Source organism: Macaca thibetana, chromosome 1 (assembly GCF_024542745.1).
Source record: "Macaca thibetana thibetana isolate TM-01 chromosome 1, ASM2454274v1, whole genome shotgun sequence".
Classification (NCBI taxonomy): Eukaryota; Metazoa; Chordata; class Mammalia; order Primates; family Cercopithecidae; genus Macaca; species Macaca thibetana.
Window position 1 is genome coordinate 9,301,331 of NC_065578.1, and position 27,282 is coordinate 9,328,612.

At 45.3% G+C, this 27,282-nt stretch overlaps 2 protein-coding genes and 1 non-coding gene across 6 annotated transcripts in view; 2 read left to right on the top strand and 1 right to left on the bottom strand.

Annotated features, from left to right (window-relative positions):
- The window catches only part of CTNNBIP1 (catenin beta interacting protein 1), a 668,528-nt gene that overhangs the window by 307,188 nt on the left and 334,058 nt on the right, over positions 1-27,282 (bottom strand). The gene's annotated exons all lie outside the window — the stretch shown is intronic.
- Positions 1-27,282, top strand: part of UBE4B (ubiquitination factor E4B) — a 148,120-nt gene that overhangs the window by 108,300 nt on the left and 12,538 nt on the right. For all 4 annotated transcript variants that reach the window (XM_050787989.1, XM_050787997.1, XM_050788013.1 and 1 more), the window contains 7 exons: positions 1,978-2,077; positions 3,682-3,809; positions 6,646-6,744; positions 8,482-8,717; positions 15,993-16,119; positions 19,105-19,249; positions 26,780-26,914. In XM_050787989.1, the coding sequence (XP_050643946.1) occupies positions 1,978-2,077; positions 3,682-3,809; positions 6,646-6,744; positions 8,482-8,717; positions 15,993-16,119; positions 19,105-19,249; positions 26,780-26,914 (970 nt within the window). The remainder of the gene's footprint in view (positions 1-1,977; positions 2,078-3,681; positions 3,810-6,645; positions 6,745-8,481; positions 8,718-15,992; positions 16,120-19,104; positions 19,250-26,779; positions 26,915-27,282) is intronic.
- On the top strand, positions 21,533-21,635 carry LOC126944640 (U6 spliceosomal RNA). The gene has a single exon (XR_007722144.1). It is a non-coding gene; the product is annotated as a U6 spliceosomal RNA (small nuclear RNA).

A 27,282-nucleotide genomic window follows, 5' to 3' on the forward strand; every position in this document is an offset into this window, starting at 1 on the left:
TGAACCTGGGAGGCAGAGGTTGCAGTGAGTCAGATGATGCCACTTTATTCCAGCCTGGGCAATAGAGCGAGACTCGGTCTTAAAAAAAAAACAAAAACAAAAACAAAGAAAGGCCAAGCGCGGTGGCTCACGCCTGTAATCCCAGCACTTTGGGAGGCCGAGGCAGGTGGATCATGAGGTCAGGAGATCAAGACCATCCTGGCTAACATGGTGAAACCTCATCTCTACTAAAAATACAAAAAATTAGCCGGGCGTGGTGGCGGGCGCCTGTAGTCCCACCTACTCTGGAGGCTGAGGCAGGAGAATGGCGTGAACCTGGGAGGCGGAGCTTGTAGTGAGCCGAGATTGCGCCACTGCACTCCAGCCTGGGTGACAGAGCAAGACTCCATCTCAAAAAAAAAAAAAAAAAAAAAAAAAAAAAGACAGCAACAAGATCTCCATCTCTCTCTGACCTTTGCTTCCATTTTCCCATCGTCACATCTCCTTCTCTGTCTCTGAGTCCTTTTTTCTCTTAGAAGGACCTTTGTGATTATATTGGGCCGTCCCAAATCATCCAAGATAATCTTCCCATCTCAAAGCCCATAGCCTTAATCACATCTACAACGTCCCTTTCGCCAAGTGAGATCACATGTTCACAGGTTCCCTCGAAGGACTCAGATGTGACAACTTTGGAGGAGCCATTCTTTTGTCTACCATACTCATGTTTCAGTTGTAGACAAAAGAATCCAATTCTTCTGGGATAAGCAGAAAGGGAAACTAGTTGGTTTATTGAATCATTGGAATGGCTATAATAGAAGATTCCCAGAGCTATACTTTGAACAAGGAAGCTGCTTTGGACGGAGGTCAGCTTGACAGCACAGCCTCTGCCACTGCTTCAGCCGAAACCCCACTACTACTGTACTTGCAGAAGGATCATGCAATCACGCAGTCACTTCACAGTACTCACCCTGCCTTCAGTGAGGGTTCATCTCAGTGAAAACTCGGTCTTACAGAAATGCTGGCGGGAGGGGAGTCTAGGAAATGTAACTTTTGGAGATTTAGCAAACTTTAGTATTACACACAACGTCATGATAGAAAGGGGTTGAAATAGTGTTAAGTGAGTCAGTCAAAATATGCAGCATATTAGGTGATGGGGAAGCCTTTACTGCAGAGACGGGTGGTGTTTGAGCAGACACCTGAAGGGAGTGAAGGAGCAAAGCCGGAGATAACCTCAGAGAAGAGCATTCCGAGCAGAGGGAACAGTTGTAAAGGATGATGCCATTAGTAAAATAGCCGTTTGTTTTGGGTAATTGAATAGGCAAAGTAACCTTGAATTTTCATAAGAGACTTCTTTTTTTCCCTCCCAGAAAAGTAAGGGAACAAAGTACTTTCTTGCAGCAAAAAAGATTATATTTCACCAAATCTATAGTGCCATCCATTTGAAGACACATCATTGTTTTAGGAGCCAATAAAAAAGAAAAATATGGCCAGACGCGGCAGCTCACGCCTGTAATCCCATCACTTTGCGAGGCCGGTGGTGGGGGGCAGACCACAAGGTCAGGAGTTTGAGACCAGCCTGGCCAACATAGTGAAACCCCTTCTCTACTAAAAATACGAAAAATTAGCTGGGCGTGGTGATGGGCACCTGTATCCCAGCTACTTGTGAGGTTGAGGCAGGAGAACCACTTGAACCCAGGAAGCGGTGGTTGCAGTGTGCGGAGATTGCACCACCGCACTCCAGCCTGGTGACAGAGCAAGACTCTGGAAGGAAGGAAGGAAGGGAGGGAGGGAGAGAGAGAGAGAAAGAAAGAGAAAGAAAGAAAGAAAGATGCTGCCAATTAAATTATAACTTGCCACTGGTTGTTAAGATATACTCTGATTTTTAAGATGTTACAATGCGAACACAACTGCGTGTGAGAGTCAGTGAAATGGGCGAGATGAATGGATAAGATGGATCCAGCTGTTTTCTTTCATTTGACTGTTAGTCTTTGATTTCAGAACTGTAGAAGATTTGAAAAATAATGAAAGCCAATGGAAAGATTCCCCACTGGCAACTAGACACCGCGAAATGCTGAAGCGCTGTAAAACTCAGCTTAAGGTTTGTATAGTTAAGTGGAATAATTATAGACCAGCCTCATAATGATAATTTTCCCAACAGAATATATGCCTTGAGTGAGCAGTTTAGTGTCCTTACTTTTTCTTCGTTATTCTTTTCCCTTCCGATAAAATAGTACATTTTAAAACTTGTTGATATCTTACTTATATCTGTATATAATGATTTTAATCTTAGGACAGAATATGGATAGATATACTTCTGCTGTGACTCTATAAATTCTTAATGGGTTTTATGATTCTTAGTTTAACATCACCTCCCCTTCCCTGCCTTATGCAAGGCTCTCCTCACCTGCTGCCTCCCACCCCCCGCCCCAACACTCATGCACACTCCAGTATATCTAGCCATGCATTTTCAGGGTATTTGACAAAGCGCATCTGTGGTAGTGGAAAGATCTCTTTCCTTTGCCCCTCATTCTTCCTTTTTAATTGAAAATGATTCATCACACAAAACTTAACTATAGAAGGGAATATTCTTGCTGGTGAGACATAGCTAAAAACATATGCCAGCTGACGTTGTACAAATAAAGCATAGATAGCAAATTTATCCATTTTTCTTCTATTCATGTTCCACTTATAAACCTGAATGTTAGCTGGTCATGCATTCTGTTGAATAGTAGGATAATATGTGGAAAGTTTACCTGACATAGCTTTCTAGTACAAGTTAAGATTTCAGTTTAATTTACTAATAGACTAGACTTCTTCAAGATACACAGTTAACCAGGGGCCCTTATCTGGGGTCTGTGGGCCCCCTAAGCAGTCCACAGATGTGTTTCAAGGGGGTCTATAAACTGCTTAAATTGCCAGGCACGGTGGCTCACACCTATAATCCCAGCACTTTGGGAGGCCGAGGCGGTCAGATCACCTGAGGTCACGAGTTCGAGACCAGCCTGGCCGACATGGTGAAACCCTATCCCTACTAAAAATACAATAAATTAGCCAGGCATGATGGTGGGCACCTGTAATCCCAGCTACCTGGGAGGCTGAGGCAGGAGAATTGCTTGAACCTGCCAGGCGGAGGTTGCAGTCAGCCAAGATCGCACCACTGAACTTCAGCCTGGGCAACAGAGCGAGACTCTGTCTCAAAAACAAAAACAAAAACAAAAAAACTGCTTAAATGTATACGTCAGTGTGTGTATGCATGTGTGTGTAATTCTATCAACAGACCTCTAGGTAAGAATTCCATCCTTAGTGGACAGCATTTTGCCCAAGGGCAGCTCGTAAGAGGTGGCGCTGGAATTCAAACACAGATTGTTTGGCTTTTTCCCACTAACCACCCTGACAAAAGGGCCTTCCCTGTCACCACCCTCTCCTGATCAAGTTATTTGCTTGTGACCCTTGTAACTCACCATTTTGAGCTTTAACTGTGTGCTAGACCTGGTGGTACTCAGTGGTTTGCTTGCCATGCCTTTGTTTTTCTCAGGAAAAAGATCTTGAGACACAACCAGCATCTTATAGCTAGTTAGAGATGAAGCTTTAGAAGCTCTGGAACCCAAATTTCCCATCTCCAGGCCCCAGTCCCTGCCCAGTCCCCCTGTAGGGACTTAGCTACTGACTGATCTTTGGGTGGGGGCATCCCTGCTTCCACAGAAACTGGTACGGTGCAAGGCCTGTGCTGATGCTGGCCTACTTGACGAGAGCTTCCTGAGAAGATGTCTGAATTTTTATGGCCTTCTCATTCAGCTGCTGCTCCGCATCCTGGACCCCGCATATCCCGAGTGAGTGTGCTTCTTCCTGTTTCCCTCGTCCCTCCTTGGCTGGGCTATGTTGTCTTTATTGTCCTTCAAAGTTGATAACTAAAACCAAAACCCTTTCTTTATCAAGAATTCACTTCTCGGCAAGGCGTGGTGGCTCACGCCTATAATCCCAGCACTTTGGGAGGCTGAGGCGGATGGATAACTTGAGGTCAGAAGTTCAAGACCAGCCTGGCCAACATGGCGAAACCCTGTCTCTACTAAAAATACAAAAATTAACCGGGCTTGGTGGCAGATGCCTGTAGTCACAGCTACTCAGGAGGCTGAGGCATGAGAATTGTTTGAACCCGGGAGGCGGAGGTTGCAGTGAGCCAAGATCGTGCTACTGCACTCCAGCCTGGGCAACAGAGCAAGACTCTATCCCCACCCAAAAAAAAAAGAGAATTCACTTCTCAATTTCCAGATTGCATTTATATGGATTATGAGTTACATTGATAGGTGTTTTCCCTGTGATTAGTTACAATAGTAGGTGAATGTCAACAGCTGTTAATTTTGACAAGTTTTCTTTAAAATTTGCTATAAAGTCTTTGATTGATAGGAAGAGAAATCTATAAATTGGAAGCCAAAAGCTGGAGATAATCTTAGGCCCTCCTAAGCACTGGGTCCAGGAATACCCAGCTAATTCAGAGTGAGCTAAGAACATTGTTGATCACTTTGTCATCAACTGGTCATCTCCTGCAGTCAACCATTTTTGTTTTATTTATTATTATTATTATTTTACTGTTATGAAGTCTCTGGTTCACTGATGTTGGTGAGATTGGCCCAAGATCTGTGAAGAAATGGAAAATATTATTTAAAATATGTGTGTAGGCTGGGCGCAGTGGCTCACGCCTGTAATCCCAGCACTTTGGGAGGCCGAGGCGGGAGGATCACATGGTCAGGAGATCGAGACCATCCTGGCTAACACCGTGAAACCCCATCTCTACTAAAAATACAAAAAATTAGCCGGGCGCAGTGGCAGGTGCCTGCAGTTGCAGCTACTCGGGAGGCCGAGGCAGAAGAGTGGCGTGAACCTGGGAGGCAGAGCTTGCAGTGAGCTGAGATCACGCCACTGCACTCCAGCCTGGGTGACAGAGCAAGACTCTGTCTCAAAAAAAAAAAAAAAAAAAAAGAAAACGTGTAGCTCATTGTCTCAGACAGTTGGGGTTGCACAAAACGACCAAATATGACTATTTTATTTCCTTCCCATTTTACTTATTGCATTAACCTTAACAAGAAATCAAGAAGGCCAGGCGCCGTAGCTCATGTCTGTAATCCCAGTACTTTGGGAGGCCAAGGCAGGTGGATCACTTGAGGTCAGGAGTTTGAGACCAGCCTGGCCAACATGGCGAAACCCCATCTCTACTAAAAATACAAAAATTAGCTAGGTGTGGTGGCAGGCACCTGTAATCCCAGCTACTCAGGAGGCTGAGGTGCAAGAATTGCTTAAACCCAGGAGACAGAGGTTGCAGTGAGCCAAGATTGCACCACTGCACTCCAGCCTGGGCGACAGAGCAAGACTCCGTCTCAAAGAAAAAAAAAAAAAAAACGTGTGTAGCTCTGTTGTCTCAGACAGTTTGAGTTGCACAAAATGACCAAATATGACCTTTTTATTTCCTTCCCATTTTATTTATTGCATTAACCTTAACGAGAAATCAAGAAGGCCGGGCGTGGTGGCTCACATCTGTAATCCCAGTACTTTGGGAGGCCGAGGCAGACGGATCACTTGAGGTCAGGAGTTTGAGACCAGCCTGACCAACATGGTGAAACCCCGTCTCTACTAAAAATAGAAAAATTAGCCAGGTGTGGTGGCAGGTGCCTGTAATCCCAGCTACTCAGGAGCCTGAGGCACAAAAATTGCTTGAACCCAGGAGGCAGAGGTTGCAGTGAGCTGAGATCGCGTCACTGCACTCCAACCTGGGTGACAGGGTGAGACTCCGTCTAAAAAATAAAAGAAATCGGCCAGGTGCGGTGGCTCACGCCTGTAATCCCAGCACTTTGGGAGGCCAAGATGGGCGGATCACCAGGTCAGGAGATCAAGACCATCCTGGCTAACAAGGTGAAACCCTGTCTCTACTAAAAATACAAAAAAAAAAAAAAATAGCCGGGCGTAGTGACGGGCGCCTGTAGTCCCAGCTACTTGGGAGGCTGAGGCAGGAGAATGGCGTGAACCTGGGAGGCGGAGCTTGCAGTGAGCCGAGATCGTGCCACTGCACTCCAGCCTGGGCGACTGAGCAAGACTCTGTCTCAGAAAAAAAAAAAAAAAAAGAAATCAAGAGAAGGGCTGGGTGTGGTAGCTCACATCTGTAATCCCAGCACTTTGGGAAGCCAAGGCAGGTGGATCAGTTGAGGTCAGGAGTTTGAGACAAGCCTGGCCTACATGGTGAAACCCTGTTTCTATTGAAAATACAAAAATTAGCCAGGTATGATGGCGCGTGCCTGTAATCTCTGTAATCTCAGCTATTCAGGAGGCTGAGACGTGAGAAATCTATTGAATCTGGGAGGCGGAGGTTGCAGTGAGCTGAGATTGTGCCACTGCACTCCAGCCTGGGTGCCAGAGTGAGACTCCGTCTCAGGGGAGAAAAAAAAGAAATCAAGAAAAGGAAAACATTTCACATACACCCTTGCATATGTACTGTCTTCATTATTCCCTGTTCATTTCTGGTTGTAGTTTCTTTGCCTGTGTATTTATTACATGGTTATATTACAGAATGAATTTTTTCTCCAAATGAAATACTTATTTGATGGTAATGTAATACTCTTTGTAGTTTGATGTACCATAATTTCATTTTGTAAATTGTGCTTTTTTTCTCTTTGACAGTATAACACTGCCTTTAAATTCAGATGTCCCCAAGGTATTTGCAGCATTGCCTGAGTTTTATGTAGAAGATGTTGCAGAATTTTTATTTTTTATTGTACAGTAAGTGCCTTTAATATTTTACATAGTTCTAATATGTTTTTATGCATCATACTATAGTATTCTGAGCTGTGTTGCAAACCTCCATTTCATGCCTGAAATTTGATGTAACTGTTGTAACTGAATGCTGCCTAGAGACTGGAAAAAATAAATCCAACTGTGGCACCAGTCCAATTCGAATAGTATCTCAAAGACAGAGGCAGAATTAACAGTGCAGATAATGTATTCTGTGAAAATTGAGTTGAATTTCTAATAGTTGAATATGTGTTTCTGAGCAACAGAAGGAGCAGTTTATAAATGTCTGAATGAACATCCCAAACCCAGAAATATCTACATCTATATTTTGTACTAAAATTTGTCTCAATTGTAAAATTGGAGAATGCTTACCAAAAATTGGTTTGAATTTACAACTGATATTGTAGGGTTTTAATTTTTTTTTTCAAATCCTTATTTGGTTTATCAAATTAACATTTTCTTTCTAAAACATTACAGGTTAGAAGAATTACAATTTCAATCCCTTGGCACCATGATAGCACCTATGGCTAGCTGAGGGAGTGGTATGTGAAGTCTACTGTGAAAAGTCAAAGTCACGCTGGGCACTGTGGCTCATGCTTGTAGTCCTAGACGTGCAGGAGGATTGCTTGAGCCTAGTTCAAGACCAGTCTGAGCAATGTAGCAAGTCTGCATCTCTTTAAAAAAAAATAAATAAATAGCATAGGTCCCCAGTTACAGAATACAAATTGTGAAAGTTTTGTAACAAACAATGGAAAAAAACAAAATTAGTATAAATGATTTTAAACTAAGGGCCAAAACTAAATGGAGCAAGTTATATTGCTGTCATAAAAGCTACCTTTAAAAAAATGCCCAAATAGAGGCAGAAGTTGCAATGAGTGGAGATCATGCCACTACACTCCAGCCAGGGCAACACACAAAAAAAACCCAAATCATTGGTGACACGTGATTTTAATTGGTACGAAATTTTAAAAGTGACTCAAAAGCATGGTTTATTTGTTTAAAAAAACCAACCTTGGAATTTAAGCAACTCAAGTCATATTTTAAAATTTGTTCTACGCACAGTGATACAAAAGACACCTATTTGAAAAATTTCATTTATTCTCATTTTCAAAAGAGATTAAACAAATAACTATCAAAATTTTTATGATGTTTTGGTAGTGATGATCTTTGTGAAGTTTATCTGATTTAATCGTAAGTTTCATTTGTCGTTAATATAACATGCTACAGCCAGTAACCACGTTTGGTTTTAAATCTGTCTTGTTACAGTATAAATAGTCACTATAGGCTGGGTGCAATGGCTCACGTCTGTAATCCCAGCACTTTGGGAGGCCAAGGCGGGTGAATCACAAGGTCAAAAGATCAAGACCACCCTTGCCAACGTGGTGAAACCCCGTCTGTACTAAAAATACAAAAATTAGCTGGGCATGGTGGCGGGCACCTGTAGTCCCAGCTACTCAGGAGGCTGAGGCAGGAGAATCGCTTGAACTTGGGAGGGGGAGCTTGCAGTGAGCCGAGATCGTGCCACTGCACTCTAGCCTGGGTGACAGAGTGAGGCTCCATCTCAAAAAAAAAAAAAAAAAAAGGAAGTCACTGTAAACTGAACGAGTTCAAGGGCACTCCTAAACCTATTTATGCTGCCTTCCCCTCCTCACTCAACTGACACCAGCCCTCACCCAAGGTGAGTTTCTCAGTGGTCTCTTTCTTGCTCTTCTTGCCTCTATTCAGATACTCTCCCCAGGCGCTTTATGAGCCCTGTACTCAGGATATTGTGATGTTCCTTGTTGTGATGTTGTGCAACCAGAACTACATCCGAAACCCGTATTTGGTGGCCAAACTGGTAGAAGTCATGTTTATGACCAACCCTGCTGTTCAGCCACGAACCCAGAAGTTTTTTGAAATGATTGAGAACCATCCTCTCTCCACCAAGTTGTTGGTACCTTCCCTGATGAAGTTTTATACAGGTAGGTTGCTGGAACACACATGGCCTGCCATGTGCTACACTTAGGCAAGGTCATCTAAAGCTAGTGGACGACGTTGCTCTAAGTCTGTTACCTAATACCCTGCTACCTCTGTGTATAACCTACTAACCTGTGACCTGCAGAGGATGTACTTTTGGTTCGTCATGCCCTGAGTACTTGGAAATAGGACAACCATTTCACCTACTGGTCTCTGATGATTCAGCAGGAACCATTGAAAGTCAGATGATTAACACCAAGACCCAGCTGGTATCAACAGTACAAGTTGGTAGTGTTATCTGAATGGAATTATCTGGTTCATTTTACCTTTGAACTTAAAGCATTTGTTTTTTAACACTATCCTATAACCCAGTTTCCAAACTGTGGGTATAACAGGGAGCTTGTTAAAAATGCATATTCTTGGGCCAGGTATGGTGGCTGACTCCTGTAATCCCAGCACTTTGGGAGGCCGAGGCAGGCGGATCACAAGGTCAGGAGTTCAAGACCAGCCTGGCCAGTATGGTGAAACCCTGTCTCTACTAAAAATACAAAAAAAAATTAGCCAGGTGTGGTGGCAGGCACCTGTAGTCCCAGGGAGGTTGAGTGAGGGGAATCGCTTGAACCCGGGAGGCGGAGGTTGCAGTGAGCCGAATTCCTGCCACTGTACTCCAGCCTGAGCAAGCTAATGAGACTCCGTCTCAAAAAAACAAACAAACCACTTTTCACCTGTCAAATTTATTTCTTAAGTTGAAAGTTCCTGGTGCAAATATGGTTGTAGAGAAGTAAGCTAACCTGCAAAAAACCTGCTTAATCTACCCTATACCAGTGTGCAGATTTCGTGCTATGAAGCTCCCATGAGAATGTAAATTTAAAGCCTTTCTAAAAGGCAGTTTAGCAGCCCACACCAAGAGCCTTAAAAATGCTTTTACAGCCAGGCGCGGTGGCTCACGCCTGTAATCCCAGCACGTTGGCAGGTGGATGACCTGAGGTCGGGAATTTGAGATCAGCCTGGCCAACATGGAGAAACCCCATCTCTACTAAAAATACAAAAATTAGCTGGGCGTGGTGGCGGCACCTGTCTTCCCAGCTACTCAGGAGGCTGAGGCACGAGAATCGCTTGAACCTAGGAGGCAGAGGTTGCAGTGAGCCGAGATCATGCCAGTGCGCTCCAGCCTAGGAGACAGGGCGAGACTCTGTCTCAGAAAAAAAAAAAAAAATATATATATATATATATATATATATATGTGTGTGTGTGTATATATATATATATATATATAGGAAGACTGAAGCAGCAAAAAAAAAGAGCACTGGGGTAACAGATAAAAGGTGCAAGAAGTAGCCATCCTCTACATCTCTTATCCCTCAGTCTGGGGACCCAAGGGAAGAGCCTGGGGATCTCACAACCCAGCTGCCCTGATGAGGGCTTGGACAGAGCTAGGACCCAGTCCTCTGTGGAAGGCCCTTGGCCAGTTGGTGCTGGTGTCTCGGGGGGTGTCACGGTTGCTAGCTCCGGGGGTGTGAGACAAAGCTGAAAATTGGAACCAACTGCTACTACTGACAGTAAGTACAAGGTCCTAAGTCCCTTGTTTCTCCTTCAGTTTTCCAGTTCTCCTGCAGCACCTCCTATTGGCAACCCTAGAGAGGGCAGGCTACCAAAGGAAAGATTCTGCAGTGCCAGCCCCAGAATCACAAAGCCAACTGCAAAGAGTGCATGTGGGCCACGCACGGTGGCTCCAGCAAATAATCCCAGCACTTTAGGAGGGCAAGGTGGGAGGATCGCTTGAGCCCAGGAGTTGTAGACCAGCCTGGGCAACATGACGAGACCCCATCTCTATGAAAAATGTAAAAATTAGATGCCTGTTGTCCCAGCTACTAAGGAGGCTGAGGTGGGAGGAAGGCTTGAGCCCAGGAGTTAAAGGCTGCAGTGAGCTGTGATCTTGCCACTGCATTCCTGCCTGGGAAACAGAGCAAGACCCTGTCTCTAAAAAAATAAATAAATAAAATAAAAAGACTGGGTTTCGGCCGGGCACGGTAGCTCACACTTATAATCCCAGCACTTTGGGAGGCCAAGGCCGGGGGATCGCCTGAGGTCAGGAGTTTGAGACCAGTCTAGCCAACATGGTGAATCCTAGTATCTGCTAAAAATAAAAAGTTAGGCCAGGCACGGTGGTTCACGCCTGTAATCCCAGCATTTTGGGCGACTGACGTGGGCGAATCGCAAGGTCAAGAGATTGAGACAATCCTCGCCAACATGGTGAAACCCCATCTCTACTAAAAATACAAAAATTAGGCCTGGCGTGGTGGCTCACGCTGTAATCCCAGCACTTTCAGAGGCCGAGGCGGGCGAATCACCTGAGGTCGGGATTTCGAAACCAGCCTGACCAACGTGGTGAAACCCTGTCTCTACTAAAAATACAAAATTAGCCTGGCATGGTGGCACATGCCTATAATCCCAGCTACTCGGGAGGCTGAGGCAGGAGAATCACTTGAACCCACGAGGCAGAGGTTGTGGTGAGCCAAGACTGAGCCATTGTAATCCAGCCTGGGCAACAAGAGCGAAACTCCATCCTAAAAGCAAAAATTAGCTGGACGTGGTGGCGCACACCTGTAGTCCCAGCTACTCGGGAGGCTGAGGCAGGAGAATCTCTTGAACCCGGGAGGCGGAGGTTGCAGTGAGCCAAGATCGCGCCACTGCACTTCAGCCTGGTGACAGAGCAAGACTTCATCTCAAAAAAAAAAAAAATTAGCCGGGTGTGGTGGTGCATACGTGTAATCCCAGCAACTTGGGAAGCTGAGGCAGGAGAATCACTTGAACCTGGGAGGCGGAGGTTGCAGTTAGCTGAGATCTAAAAAAATAAAAGAGTGGGTTTGGAGCTATGGTACAACAGCTGACTAGCTATACTGTGACATAAGAATTTAATTTCTAGAAATTTATTCTGTGGAAATAATTATGAGTATTTGTAAGTGATGTTCTCCATAACATTATTTATAATGTAGTGTAGTGAAAACAATAAAAACAACTGGCCGGGCTTGGTGGCTCAGTCCTGTAATCCCAGCACTTTGGGAGGCCAAGGTGGGTAGATCACTTGAGGTCAGGAGTTCAAGACTAGCCTGGCCAACATGATAAAACCCTGTTTCTACTAAAAATACAAAAATTAGTTGGGTATGGTGGCGCGCACCTGTAATCCCAGCGGAGGTTGCAGTGAGCTGAGATGGCACCACTGCACTCCAGCCTGGGCAACAGAGTGAGACTACGTCTCGGAAAAAGAAAAAAAATCATGACTGAAATTTCTGCCAGTTATAGATACAAAGTTGTATGTTATCCATAAAGTGGACCTATATGAGTCATAAAAAATAATGTGTTATTTATGTTAAGTGGTTTAGCAACAAAAAGTCAAGAAAATGAAACACTGTGTTCACATTTTTATTAGAAAAAAGTAAAAAAGAAAAGAAAAGAAAAAAAGGCCGGGCTTGGTGGCTCTCATCTGTAAAATCCCAGCACTTTGGGAGGCTGAGGCAGGAGGATCACCTGAGGTCAGGAGTTGGAGGCTTAGCCTGGCCAAAATGGTGAAACTCTGTCTCTACTAAAAGTACAAAAAAATTTAGCCAGTCATAGTGGTGCACACCTGTAGTGCCAACTTCTCTGGAGTCTGAGGCAGAAGAATCGCTTGAATCAGGGAGGAAGAGGTTGCAGTGAGCCACGATCGTGCCATTGCACTCCAGCCTGGGTGACAAGAGCAAATCTCCATCTCAAAAAAAGAATGTAGGGAAGGACATATACCAAAATATTAACAGTGCATTGGTTATTTTTGAATGATAGCATTATAAATAGTTTTTATTTTTATTTTATTATCTGAACTTCTTAATTTTTCTACAGTAAACGTGTGTTGTTAGTAGTAAAGATAAAATAATTTTAGTTAAATTTATTTTGTAGTCAGTGTTCTGGGCCTGTCAGTGTGGCTTCAGGATAAAGAGAGAATGAGAGAGAGAGAGAGAGAGAGAGAGAGAGAGAGAGAGAGAGAGAGTGTGTGTGTGTGTGTGTGTGTGTGTGTGTGTGTGTGTGTGTGTGTACACACAACAGAACTGGGCCTGTTGCCTATGAGACCAGTGCTGGGCCTAGTGGAGGCCTGCTGGGAATGTTCCAGAAGGTGATGGGTGGGGGTTGTTCTCTCTTTCGTCTTTGCCATGTGTGCCCTCTGGCCTGGACCACCTCTGTAGTCATGGATGGATGACATCTGTACTAATAATAGCCACCACTCATTGAATGCTTACTAATCCTTTCACTTAATCCCCACAGCAGCCCTAAAGATAGTACTATAAATACCTCCACTTTACAAATGAGGAAACTGAAGCTTAAAAGGGTCAAGAAGCTTGCTGAAGGTCAGTGGCTAGCAAGTGGCAGCAACCTCGCAGATGCCCTTTAGCACAGGTGCCCCTGACTACTACAGCTACTAAGGGACTGGTGTGAGGGTACCCCCGAGGGAGGAATCACAGACATAGTCCCCAGTGCTCATTGCCTCCATGTGAAGACCTGGCTGATTAGGTCCTGGTCCCGGAGCAGATGGGACTCTCAGATATAAATTAGAGTTGCCACACATAAAATCAGTATGTGGAACAAGCTCCTCTTACACCACACAGATAGTATTTTAGCTTAGAAAATGCTCAAGTTAGGCTGGGCGCGGTGGCTCACACCTGTAATCCTAGCACTTTGGGAGTCTGAGATGGGTGAATCACTTGACGCCAGGAGTTAGAGACCAGCCTGGCCAACATGGTGAAACCCTGTCTCTACTAAAAATACAAAAGATTATCTGGGTGTGGTGGCCGGGACCTGTAATGCCAGCTACTTGGGAGGCTAAGGCAGGGGAATTGCTTGAACCAGGACCTGGGAGGTGGAGGTTGCAATGAGCCAAGATCTTGCCACTGTACTCCAGCCTGGGCTACAGAGACTCCATCTCAAAAAAAAAGAAAGAAAGAAGGCAGCAAGATACCTGGGAGGGGAGAGAGAGGTTCAACACAAGTCTAGTCCACTTATGGCCTTCTGGAACAAGGACCTGGGAATTAGAACTTGGGCTGGTATGATTTTGATGGAACAGTACAAGTAAATAAGAAGAAAAAAAATGTTGGGAGAAATGTATATTGTTTCATTTTCTTTTCTTTTCTTTTTTTTTTTTTTTTTTTTTTTGAGGTAGGGTCTTGCTCTGTCATCCACGCTAGAGTGCAGTGGCACAATTACAGCTCCATGCACTCTTGACCTCCCGGGCTCAAGTGATCCTCCTATCTCAGCCTCCCAAGCGGCTGGGACTACAGGCATGTGCCACCACACCTGGCTAATTTTTGTGGTTTTTGTAGAGACGGGGTTTCACCATGTTCACCAGGCTGGTCCCAAACTCCTGAGCTCAAGTGATCTGCCCACCTGGGCCTCCCAAAGTGCTGGAAATACAGATGTGGGGCCCTGCTGAGATACATATTGTTACATAATAAATTAACAATGTTTACTGAGTCTCTACTATATTCAGAATTTGGTGCAGATATTAGGGGCATTTTAGATGATATGAGGCATTGAGTTGGTCCTCCAGTATCTTCCTCTTGTAGGCTGTCCTTATGTCAGCATGCCACACTGTAGCTCACAGTTTTATACAATTAATAAATGACATTTAGTTTAAGGAAAGGTTGACTTAATGAGTATACATAAGTACTTTCAGATCTTAATATGATAGGTGTTAATTATCTTATTCTTTTATTTTTAAATAGCTGTTTTCTTTTTTGGTCACACACACAAAAATATGTTCTTTGGAAAATATAGAAAATATCAAAGACAAGCTATAGTGGCTCACACCTGTAATCTCAGTACTTTGGAAGGACGAGGTGGGAGGATCACTTGAGGCCAGGAATTTGGAATCAACCTGGGCAACATAGACCCCATCTGTAAAAAAATAAAAATGAAAAAAAATGTTTTTGAGACGGAGTCTTGCTCTGTCGCCCAGGCTGGAGTGCAGTGGCATGACCTTGGCTCACTGCATCCTCTGTATCTGGATCTCTGTATCTGGATTCAAGCAATTCTCCTGCCTCACCCTCCCGAGTAGCTGGAATTATAGGCACACACCACCATGCCCAGCTAGTTTTTGTATTTTTATCAATAGTAAAGGCGTGGTTTTGCTCTGTTGGCCAGGCTGGTTTTGAACTCCTGGCCTCAAGTGATCTGCCTGCCTCAGCCTCCCAAAGTGCTGGGATTATAGGCTTGAGCCACCGCACCTGGCCGTAAAAAATAAGCCGGGCGTGGTGGATGCACCTCCAGTCCCACCTACTTGGGAAGCTGAGGTGGGAGATCACTGGAACCTGAGAGGTTGAGGCTGTAGTGAGCCATTATCACACCACTGCACTTCACCCTGGGCGACAGAGCAAGACCCTGTCTCCTAAAAAATAATAATAAAATAATCGGGCATGGTGGCTCACGCCTGTAATCCCAGCACTTTGGGAGGCCAAGGTGGGAGGATCATGAGGCCAAGAGATGAGACCATCCTGGCCAATATGGTGAAACCCCATCTCTATTAAAAATACAAAAATTAGTTGGGCATGGTGGCTTACGCCTATAGTCCCAGCTACTCAGGAGGCTGAGAGGAGAATTGCTTGAACCCAGAGGCAGAGGTTGCAGTAAGCTGAGATTGTGCCACTGCACTCCAGCCTGGCAACAGCGAGACTCTGTCTCAAAAAATAATAATAATAATAAATTAAAATTTGTCATGAATTCTGAAATTTCTCATGCCTAAGCTTTTGCCATTTGGACAAACAAGTTTGATTTTCATCCCTCTTTAGTAGGTATAGGGATGGTAGACACATTGGTTTTTTTTCAACACCAAAAATGGTCAATAGATAGACACATTTAAGAAGTACGTGGCCCTCAGTAAAATTAAACCTAACTTTTTATCTGCTGAAGGATGTCCATTTGAGGTGCCACAGATTTTCTGTAAATTAATGACTTAAAATTAGGTGGGGGAGTATGATAATTCAGCTTTTGGTCGTTGGTAAGTTGACGCTGTCCTAATGATGGGAGTTTTCCTAGCCCCGTTCCTTTCGGTGGTGTGTCGTTGTCAAATCTTCATTGTGAAACTTTTGTCTCTAAAAGCAGCTTATCATTTCTGTCCTGCCTTACATGCAGAGGTGCAAAATTTCACCGGCTCTCTGATGTTGCAGATTTACATTCACTATCATTGTTGGGGCAATAACTGGATTTGGAAAGTAAGAAAGTACATATCCCTCAGTCCCTTTGTCTTTCTTCTTTAGATGTTGAGCATACCGGAGCCACCAGCGAGTTTTATGACAAGTTCACAATTCGCTATCACATTAGCACCATTTTTAAAAGCCTTTGGCAAAACATAGCTCACCATGGCACCTTTATGGAGGAGTTCAAGTGAGTATGGGGCCCCTCGTGTCACAACTTGCTTTCTTGCAAATCGCAGGTAGGATTGCAGCTTAAAAGCTGGCACAGCTGGGTTCTGGTGGACTGTTTGCTTGGTGGTCTCAGACTCCTTTTGAGTTTACCACAAGGTGCCACTAAATGTGGGCAGGATTTTTAAAATGGCTTTGCTTGCAAGATATTGCTGAATTTTAGATTTGTCAAGATACCTTGGGGGTGGTACACAAGCAAAGATCCTATAGGGCAGAGAGTGGTGGCTCACGCCTGTAATCCCAGCACTTTGGGAAGGGCAGAGGAGGGCGGATCACTTGAGGTCAGGAGTTCAAGACCAGCCTGGCCAACATGGTGAAACCTCATCTCTATTAAAAATACAAAATATTAGCTGAGTGTGGTGGCACACGCCTGTTATGCCAGCTACTTGGGAAGCTGAGGCAGGAGAATTGCTTGAACCCGGGAGGCAGAGGTTGCAGTGAGCTAAGATTGTGCCAGTGCTCTCCAGCCTGGGCCACAGAGCGAGACTCCGTCTCAGGAAAAGAAAAAAAAAAAAAAGGCCGGGCGCGGTGGCTCAAGCCTGTAATCCCAGCACTTTGGGAGGCTGAGACGGGTGAATCACGAGGTCAGGAGATCGAGACCATCCTGGCTAACACGGTGAAACCCCATCTCTACTAAAAATACAAAAAACTAGCCAGGCGAGGTGGTGGGCGCCTGTACTCCCAGCTACTCGGGAGGCTGAGGCAGGAGAATGGCATAAACCCGGGAGGCGGAGCTTGCAGTGAGCTGAGATCCGGCCACTGCACTCCAGCCTGGGCGACAGAGCGAGACTCCGTCTCAAAAAAAAAAAAAAAAAAAAAAAGAAAAGAAAAGATCCTATGAATATGCTGAGATGTTGGGTTAAGTGTTTTTTTGGTGTTTCTATGATGACAGTGTTAAATGAAGTTGTCAAAATGAGTGAAATGAAATCTTAGTTCTTGAACGTTGGAAGGACTTTAGATTTTGCAACAATTAGGTCAGAGCTGTCATTTAAAGTATCATTCTTTGTAGTAAGGCCCTAAACCTTAATTAAAGACTTTTCATGTACCTACCTGAAATCTGAGTGACTGCTTAAACCTGGACATTAGTAATCCCATCTAAATTATCTGTCAGTGTCTAAAAACAAAAGGGAGATGAAGATGCTGAACTCTTGGATTATTCTTCAAAAATTTTATCCTATCTAAGGGCCGGGCGCGGTGGCTCATGCCTGTAATCCCAGCATCCAGGCTGAGGCGGGCGGATCACGAGGTCAGGAGATCGAGACCATCCTGGCTAACACAGTGAAACCCCGTCTCTACTAAAAATATAAAAAATTAGCCGGGCGTGGTAGCGGGCGCCGGTAGTCCCAGCTACTTGGGAGGCTGAGGCAGGAGAATGGCATGAACCCGGGAGGTAGAGCTTGCAGTGAGCCAAGATCATGCCATTACACTCCAGCCTGGGTGACAGAGCAAGACTCTTTCTGAAAAAAATAAATAAGTAAATAAATAAATAATAATTTTATCCCATTTCTTGGATCTTTGGCAACCCATGTTAGATCTTTGATCAAATCTAGCTATACTTGTTAACCGAATTACTAGTCAATAATACACATATTACCAGTGGAATAACTATTTGCTAGATAGATTTCTGTGGAGCAAACTCTTTAACTTTTTGTTTCCATAAACTGCTCTTATGGTCAGAATTGTGTTCCAGCTAAAGCCTGGCACAAGCTTAGGACACGAGGCAGGCCCACGGCTTGGTCTCTGAATGGTGCTGATTGGAGCACTTGTCCTGAACTTACCATGTTCCTGAGATTGAGGCCTCCTGTCCCTGTTCACAGGAACTTCTCTTCCCCAGGCATGGGCTTACCACCCCCCAAGTGCACAGTTGTAGACCCTGAAGTGTAGCTTCTTTTTTCTCTACGAATCTGGCAGCTCCAGAGTCTAACAGAGGTAGGCCAAGCTATTTCAGTTCACCGACAAGTTCTCGTTATAACACGATTTGCAGAACAGTTCCTTAGATTGGAAGCTTCTGGTTCTAAAGTAAGTTAATATCCCACTTTATCAATATTACAGGTTCCAATTTTTCTTCAGTGCATCAGTCTTTGTGATAAGGAATAACTATATCAGTAGTTATCTGTTATATGTGGTTAATTATTTGCTTTTTCTTGGTATATTGGTGAGTATATGCGTATTTCCTGTTCTAGTCTGGAGAACGTGTTTTCTCTCCTTAAAAACACTGAGGGAGTGAACTGGGTAAGCTAGGTAAGCTAGGTAAGCCTGCTCTGGGAAGCGGGGTGGGGGAGTCAGCATTTGCTGGTTTTCCATGGTGTGACTATTTCCTCCATTGACCAATTTAAGGCGCCAGGGGAATCTGGTTATAAAATTCTGGAATATTTAGCACTTGACTGTCATCAATCATGCAAGGTGGCTCCAAACACCACTGGAATGAGCTTATCATAAACAATTTAAAAGAATAACAAAAATCCAGGCCACGTGCAGTGGCTCATCTCTGTAATCCCAACACTTTGGGAGGCTGAGGTGGGAAGAACGCTTGAGCCCAGGAGTTTGAGACCAGCCCTGGCACCATAACAAGTCCCTGTCTCTACAAAAAATACAAAAGTTAGCTGGGCGTGGTGGCGTGTGTCTGTAGTTCCAGCTACTTAGGAGGCTGAAGCAGGAAGATTGCTTGAGCCCTGGAGGTTGAGGATACAGTGAGCTGTGATCGTGCCACTGCATTCCAGGCTGGGCGACAGAGCAAGACCCTGTCTCAAAAAGAAACAAGATTAACAAAATCTAAAGAGAAGCTTGGTAGTCCTTGAATTCCACAGTGCCTGACTTGTGCCAGGGTAGGCAGGCTTTTAGGGTGAGATAGTTGCAGTGTGGGTAGAGGTGCCTGTTCCCTGGGATTTGCAGTGGCGTTTTGCTTCAGGGAGATGTATGACCATGCACAATATAATTGCCTTTCCAGCTCCGGGAAGCAGTTTGTTCGCTATATAAACATGTTGATAAACGACACGACGTTTTTGCTTGATGAAAGTCTGGAGTCTCTGAAGCGAATCCATGAAGTGCAGGAAGAGATGAAGAACAAAGAACAGTGGGACCAGTTGCCCCGGGTGAGGACGTGGTCCAGAGGCTTGGACAGCTTTGCAGGCCATCTGCCTCCGGACACGGGCAGAGCTGCTTTGGGGCTGCATTTGTGGGTCTGATGATATGCGATCTGACTTGCTGGGATTTTCCTTCCATGAAATCATATTGCAGGGTTGGAATAGGAAAAATCTGAAACACCTTATCTGGAGCTAAGAAATGGGTTGAGAAGTCTTTGAAAATGTACACTGAAAACTTTCTCTGCCTTTTTAATTTTAAAGGACTTTTTTGGAGAAGAGCTTTTATTGTCTGAATATATTAAGATTCATGAACATAATTAGGAAAGAAATCTCTAGAATTATGTCTGCTGGACAAGAATTTGATTTGTTCCTATGGGCTTCTCTAGGCAACTGTGTGAATCACTCAGGATCCTGGTGGGGTGGTTTTTTTCCTTTCAGTTGATCTTGGGTTTTATATTCAGTTATTAATAGAACAGAGGCCTGGCTTGCCAGGTTCGATGGAAAACACGTGCTGTGCCAGTGCCAGTGCTCTTTCCTGACGTGCGTAGCAACAGCTGAGATACATCCTTGGTTGCTTATGAGGCCCTTGACAGTTGCTGGTGACTTCTTAGATTGGCTTAGGTTTATTGATTCTGTTCTTGGAATTGTCAGGCTCAGAATCAGAACTGATTTCCATAAGGGGTTCTCATGTCAAAGTGGGGAGGACTGCTTTTTCTTCACTTTCTCTTTTCTTTTCCTTTCTTTTTTTTTTTTTTTCTGAGACCGAGTTTCACTCTTGTTGCCCAGGCAGGAGTGCAGTGGTGCGATCTCGGCTCACTGCAGTCCCAGCTTCTCCAGTTCAAGCGATTCTCCCGCCTCAGCCTCCCGAATAGCTGGGATTACAGGCGCCTGCCACCAAGCCCAGCTAATTTTTGTATTTTGTTTGTTTGTTTATTTGGTTTTGAGATGGAGTCTAGCTCTCTCACCCATGCTGGAGTGCAGTGGTGCGATCTCGGCTCACTGCAACCTCTGCTTCCCAGGTACAAGCGATTCTCCTGCCTCAGCTTTCCAAGTAGCTGGGACTACAGGCGCCTGCCACCACACCTGGCTAATTTTTTGTATTTTTAGTTTCACCATGTTAGCCAGGATGGTCTCGATCTCCTGACCTCATGATCCGCCCTCCTCGGCCTCCCAAAGTGCTGGGATTATAGGCGTGAGCCATTGCGCCCGGCCAGCTTTTGTATTTTTAGTAGAGACGGGGTTTCATCATGTTGGCCAGGCCAGTCTTGAACTCCTAACCTCAGGTGATCCATCTGCCTCAGCCTCCCAAAGTGCTAGGACTACAGGCGTGAGTCACCGTGCCCAGCCATTTTTTTTTTCTTTTTTAATTTCAACTTTTATTTTAGATTCAGGGAATGGGGTACATGTGCAGATTTGTTATGTGGGTGTATCATGTGATGCTGAGGTTTTATGATTCAACCTGTCGCCCAGGGAGTGAGCATAATACCTAATAGGTAGTTTTTCAACCCTTGCTCCTCCCTCACTCCCCTGTCCCCAGTGTCTATTGTTCCCATCTCTGTCCATGTATTTAGCTCCCATTTATACCTGCTTTTCTTATGTATTAAAGTTCTACCCATTCTCTGAGTAAGGTCCTATCCAAATACTCACTCAGGTTTGTCTTCGCCAATCAGCATAGCTGAAAATTCTCACGTTTCTTCTTACTTCTGTAACACCCACTTTATACCATTCACAGTGCTTGGTATGCCCAGCTTATATTTTATTTACTTATTTGTTTTTTATTATTATTAATAAATAGAGACAGAGTCTTGATCTGTTGCCTTGGCTGGAGTGCAGTGGCAGGATCATAGCACACCACAGCCTCAACCTCCTGCGCTCAAGTGGTCTTCCTGCCTCAGCCTCCCAAATAGCTGGATCTAAAAGCATGCACCCCCACGCTTGGCTAATTAAAAAAAATTTTTTTTTTTTGGCCGGGCGCGGTGGCTCAAGCCTGTAATCCCAGCACTTTGGGAGGCCGAGACGGGCGGATCACGAGGTCAGGAGATCGAGACCATCCTGGCTAACCCGGTGAAACCCCGTCTCTACTAAAAAAATACAAAAAACTAGCCGGGCGAGGCGGCGGGCGCCTCTAGTCCCAGCTACTCGGGAGGCTAAGGCAGGAGAATGGCGTGAACCCGGGAGGCGGAGCTTGCAGTGAGCTGAGATCCGGCCACTGCACTCCAACCTGGGCGACAGAGTGAGACTCCGTCTCAAAAAAAAAAAAAAAAAATTTTTTTTACAGAGACAAGTTCTCACATGCTTCAGCAGCACGTATACTAACATTGGAAAAATACAGAGAAGATTACCATGGCCCCTGCTTGAGGATGACATGCAAATTCATAAAGTGTCCCATCCTTTAAAAATAAATATTAGGCCGGGCGCGGTGGCTCATGCCTATAATCCCAGCACTTTGGGAGGCCAAGGCAGGTGGATCACAAGGTCAAGAGATCAAGACCATTCTGGCCAACATGGTGAAAGCCCGTCTCTACTAAAAATACAAAAATTAGCTGGACGTGGTGGCACACACCTGTAGTCCCAGCTATTCAGGAGGCTGAGGCAGAAGAATTGCTTGAACCCAGGAGGTGGAGGTTGCAGTAAGCCAAGATCGTGCCACTGCACTCCAGCCTGGGTGACAGAGCGAGACTCCGTCTCAAATAAATAAATATTAAAATATAATATTTTAATATTTTTGATATTTAATTGCTAGTTTTCCCAAGCTGGTCATATCTTTTATTTACTTATTATTTTGATTATTAAATTGTTATTTTTTATTTTGTTTTGTTTTGTTTTATTTTTTGAGAGAGTCTTACTCTGTCACCGAGGCTGGAGTGCAGTGGCACGATCTTGGCTCAATTTCTGCCTGCTGGGATTACAGGCATGCACCACCACACCTGGCTAATTTTTGTATTTTTAGTAGAGATGGGGTTTTGCCATATTGACCAGGCTGGTCTTGAACTCCTGGCCTCAAGCGATCCACCGACCTCAGCCTCCCAAAGTGTGGGGATTACAGACATGAGCCACCGTGCCCGGCCTTATTATTATTATTTTTTTAATAGAAACAGAGTCTTGACTGGGCACAGTGGCTCATACCTGTAATCTCAGCACTTTGGGAGGCCGAGGCCGGCAGATCACCTGAGGTCAGGAGTTTGAGACCAACCTGGCCAACATGGCAAAACCCAGTGTCTACTAAAAATACAAAAATTAGCCAAGCATGGTGGCGGAAGCCTGTAATCCCAGCTACTTGGGAGGCTGAGGTGGGAGAATCACTTGAACCCAGGAGGTGGAGGTTAGAGTGAGCTGATACCATGCCACTACATTTCACATTTCAGCCTGGGCGACAGTGCGAGACGCTGTCTCAAAAAAAAAAAAAAAAAAGAAGGGAAGAAGGAGAGTCTTGCTCTGTCGCCCAGGCTGGAGTGCAATGGCAGACCTTAGCTCAGTACAGCCTACAACCTTCTGGCTTCAGGCAGTCCTCCCACCTCAGCCTCCCAAAATGCTGGGATTATAGTTGTGAGCCACCATGGCCGGCCAGTGTATATTTTAGATGTTGGAATGCAGGTCTATAGCACAGTCGTAGTCAATACTTAATAGCATTTGTTTATGAGCCAACTGAACAAATAATACTGATTTTTCCTCTGTTACTGGATGAAAAAGGCACAAATAGTTCCAGCAATTGCTATTTCAGAAATAATTTTTATTTGGCTTTGAAGTCACTTTCTCCCTCCCACTACCCTGGCTGTTCCTGCTCATCTCCTGACGTCTGTGCTTGGTGAGCTCCGGCACTCGACCCTCAGGCTTCAATTTCTTTCCCACTAGTGCTCTCTAGGTTAGTGTTTCTCAGCGAGGGCACTAGTTGGAATTTTGAGCCTAGTGGAATTTGGTATAATAATAACTCATGATGAGAAACCATCCCATATATTGCAGGACATACAGAATCTCTATTTCGTGCCATTTAATGCCAGGGATGTACCCTCCTACCCCCAGCCATCAGGCAACGAGAAACACTCCCACGCATAACCCGATGTCCCCTGGTGAAAATCACTGCTTGGTGAGCTCAGGTATTCCAAGGCGTTAAATACCTGTATTCTAAAGACTCCAGAATGGATCTCCCCAGCTCAGATTTCACCTGACTACAGGCTTGTAGACCAAGTATTTGTCTACAAGTGTCTACAGGTGTCTCAAACTCACCACATCCAAAACAGAACCTTGATGTTGTCCACATCTCCTGCCTGAGTCTGCCCAATCTCAGTAAATTGCGCCTTCGTTCTACCAGCTGCTCAGGCTCAATGCTTTGGAGTTGTTCTTGATTTCTCTGCGTCTCTCAGCAAATGCCTCTAGGCTCTGTCTTAAAGTATGTCCATTATCTAACCTCTTCTCACCACCTCCAGACCATTGGCATCTCTTACCTGGATTATTGCAGTAGCCCACTGCTTGGTCTTCAACCTCCACTCTTGAGCATGTCCATATCAGGGATGGTGTTAAAAATCTCAGTCTGGGCCGGACGCGGTGGCTCAAGCCTCTAATCCCAGCACTTTGGGAGGCCGAGACGGGTGGATCACAAGGTCAGGAGATCGAGACCATCCTGGCTAACATGGTGAAACCCCGTCTTTACTAAAAAATACAAAAAAACTAGTCGGGCGAGGTGGCGGGCGCCTGTAGTCCCAGCTACTCGGGAGACTGAGGCAGGAGAATGGCGTAAACCCGGGAGGCAGAGCTTGCAGTGAGCTGAGATCACGCCACTGCACTCCAGCCTGGGCAATAGAGCAAGACTCTGTCTCAAAAAAAAAAAAAAAAAAAAAAATCAGTCTGATCAATATCGCCACTCAGCTCAGCCATTCTGGGCATCCCTTCTCACTCAGAGCCAAATCCCATGATGAGAGCAGCCTACAGCACTCAGCAGGACCTGGCACCACAATGTGTTTCTGCTCTCAGCTTCGGACAGTCTCTCCTCCACTCACTCTACCCCAGCCAGACTCACCTCCTGGCCCTTGCACTGACACGTGAGGGCCTTTGCACCTGCTCTTCCCCCTACCTGGAATGCTCTTCCCCCCAGATTTTCCTGACTCCTTCAGATACGCACTCCCTCAGGGAGACCTTCCCTGACCACCCTTTCCAGAGTAGCATTCCCTGACCCCTGACCCTGCTTCATTTTTCCTCATCACTGTCAGACTTACTGTATCTGTTAGGGTATTCGTTTCTATGAAGCCATCCTCCCTAATGGAATCTAGGGTTGGGAGCCTTATTATTCTATCTCCAGTACCCAAAGGCTGAGGAAAGGCCTGTTGAGACACCCAGGTACACATTTAGGTAGTTCACGCCTGGCTGTTCTTGTGTCTTTCCTGGCGCTGCCTTTCTTTCAGTGGACTCATTCTTGGCCAGGGAATGGCAGGCCCCCCAGTATCCCTGCAGAATGTCCATCAAGCAGACTGGAGCACTTACCCAGAGGGCACTCACTAGCCAGCTTCAGCTACTCCAGCTGTGTTCCTTTCCCAACAAGAAAAGGCCTCTGAACAGATGTAAGAATTGAGGCTTTTCCTGGTGGGTCTGTGTTTGATCCGTTTTCAGAGCCTGCAGTGCAGTACCTGATTGTATCCATTTCAGAGCCTGCAGTGCAGTACCTGATTGTATCCATGAGTCAAACAGCTCTTATCATCTCCTCCCCAGTCCATGGCAGAGTTGAAGGAGGAGACTGCGCCAGAGGCAAGCATGCTGACAGTTCTGTGGTGTGACAGCCTCACAGTGTGGAAAGACAAAATTTAAAAAGCTTAGTAGTACACAGACACTTACAGAGGCAGAGAGGCAGACCCCATAGGCCTCAATACTGTAGCACACTGCATCTCATAGTTTTAAAATAATGAAGACTGGCTGAGCATGGTGGCTCACCCTGTAATCCCAGCACTCTGGGAAGCCTAGGTGGGCAGATCACTTGAGGTCAGGAGTTTGAGACCAGCCTGACCAACATAGTGAAACCCCATCTCTACTAAAAATACAAAAATGAGAACAGTCGCAGTGGCTCATGCCTGTAATCCCAGCACTTTGGGAGGCCGAGGTGGATGGATCACCTGAGGTCAGGAGTTCATGACCAGCCTGGCCAACATGGCAAAAAACCCAATCTTTACCAAAAATACAAAAATTAGCCAAGCATGGTAGCATGCACCTGTAATCCCAGCTACTCAGGAGGCTGAGGCAGGAGAATGGCTTGAACCCGGGAGGCGGAGATTGCAGTGAGCCAAGATCCTACCACTGCACTCCAGCCTGGGCAACAGAGTGAGACCCTGTCTCAAGATAAATAAATAAATAAATAAATAAATAAATAAATAAATAAATAACAACAACAACAACAAAGGATTAGCCAGGCATGGTGGTGCACTCCTGTAATCCCAGCTACCTGGAAGGCTGAGGCATGAGAATCACTTGAACCCGGGAGGCAGAGGTTACAGTGAGCCAAGACTGTGCCACTGCACTCCAGCCTGGGTGACAGAGCAAGACTCTATCTCCAAAATAATAATAATAATAATAATAGAAGGCCGAGTACTGTGGCTTACGCCTGTAATCCCAACACTTCAGGAGGGAGATCACCTGACATGCGGGAGTTTGAGACCAACCTGACCAACATGGAGAAACCCCATCTCTACTAAAAATATAAAATTAGCCGGGCACAGTGACATGTTCCTGTAGTCCCAGCTACTCGGGAAGCTGAGGCAGGAGAATTGCTTGAACCTGGGAGGCGAAGGTTGTGGTGAGCCGAGATTGCGCCATTGCACCCCAGCTTGGGCAACAAGAGCGAAACTCCGTCTCAACAAATAATAATGATGATGACTAAGTAAAAGTTATTATTAAGGGAAATAAACTGCCCTTAGTACCATGATGTGTGTCAGATACTATATTCGATTCTCTTATTTCATCCTGCATAGAAGTTGATGGTGACTTTCTTTTTTTGAGACGGAGTCTGGCTCTGTCACCAGGCTGGAATGCAGCGGCGTGATCTCAGCTCACTGCAGCCTCCGTCTCCTGGGTTCAAGCAATTCTCCTGCCTCAGCCTCCTGAGTAGCTGGGACTACAGCTGTGAGCCACCATCCCCAGCTAATTTTTGTATTTTTAGTAGAGATGGGGGTTTCACCATGTTGGCCAGGATGGTCTTGATCTCTTGACCTTGTGATCCGCCCACCTTGGCTTCGCAAAGTGCTGGGATTACATGCATGAGCCACCGCACCTGGTAGATGGTGACTTCTTTTATCATTGAGGAAGCAGAGGCTCATGGGAGGTAAATAAGGCACCAACATCACCTGGCTGGAAGTCTCAAAGAGCTCCGAGGCTGAAAGGATGAAACTTCAGTTATCTGGGATGAAACTTCAGTTACCTGGGAAATTTGCTGTGGTGGGCGGTTCCATCATTCCCTAAGCATGTTGGATTTATCGCGCACTTTCCAGTTATGCGCTTGGCGCTTTGCTGAGCTGATGACCAGGACCGAGCCTTACTTGGCGATTGTTCGATGTGTCCTAGGATCAGCAGCAGGCCCGTCAGTCTCAGCTTGCTCAGGATGAGCGCGTGTCCCGCTCTTACCTCGCCCTGGCCACCGAAACTGTGGACATGTTCCACATCCTCACAAAGCAGGTCCAGAAGCCCTTCCTCAGACCGGTGAGTAGAAACCAGGGGCTCTGTTTGGTGGTTTGGACTCCACATTCAGACTCTCTCACTTATAACTTCAGCAGTTGTTGAAGTCCTGGAAATTTTAGTATCATAGTCACCAATAAGTGAAATTCTGTTACTGATTTTGTTCCCAGTTATGCTAGTTGATACCAGACTCTGTTGATGGACTGAAGAGTAGATGTCTGATGTCACCATACAGTCTACAGCCACTTCCAAATGCCTTAGTGCACTTTCTGCTTAGACAGTACATTGGATTATTCATGTTGATGTCATGACATATTTTTACCATTATTGATTCCTATATTTTATTTATAGAAAAAGCATAAGGTAACAGCCGGTGACAATGGAAGGATATT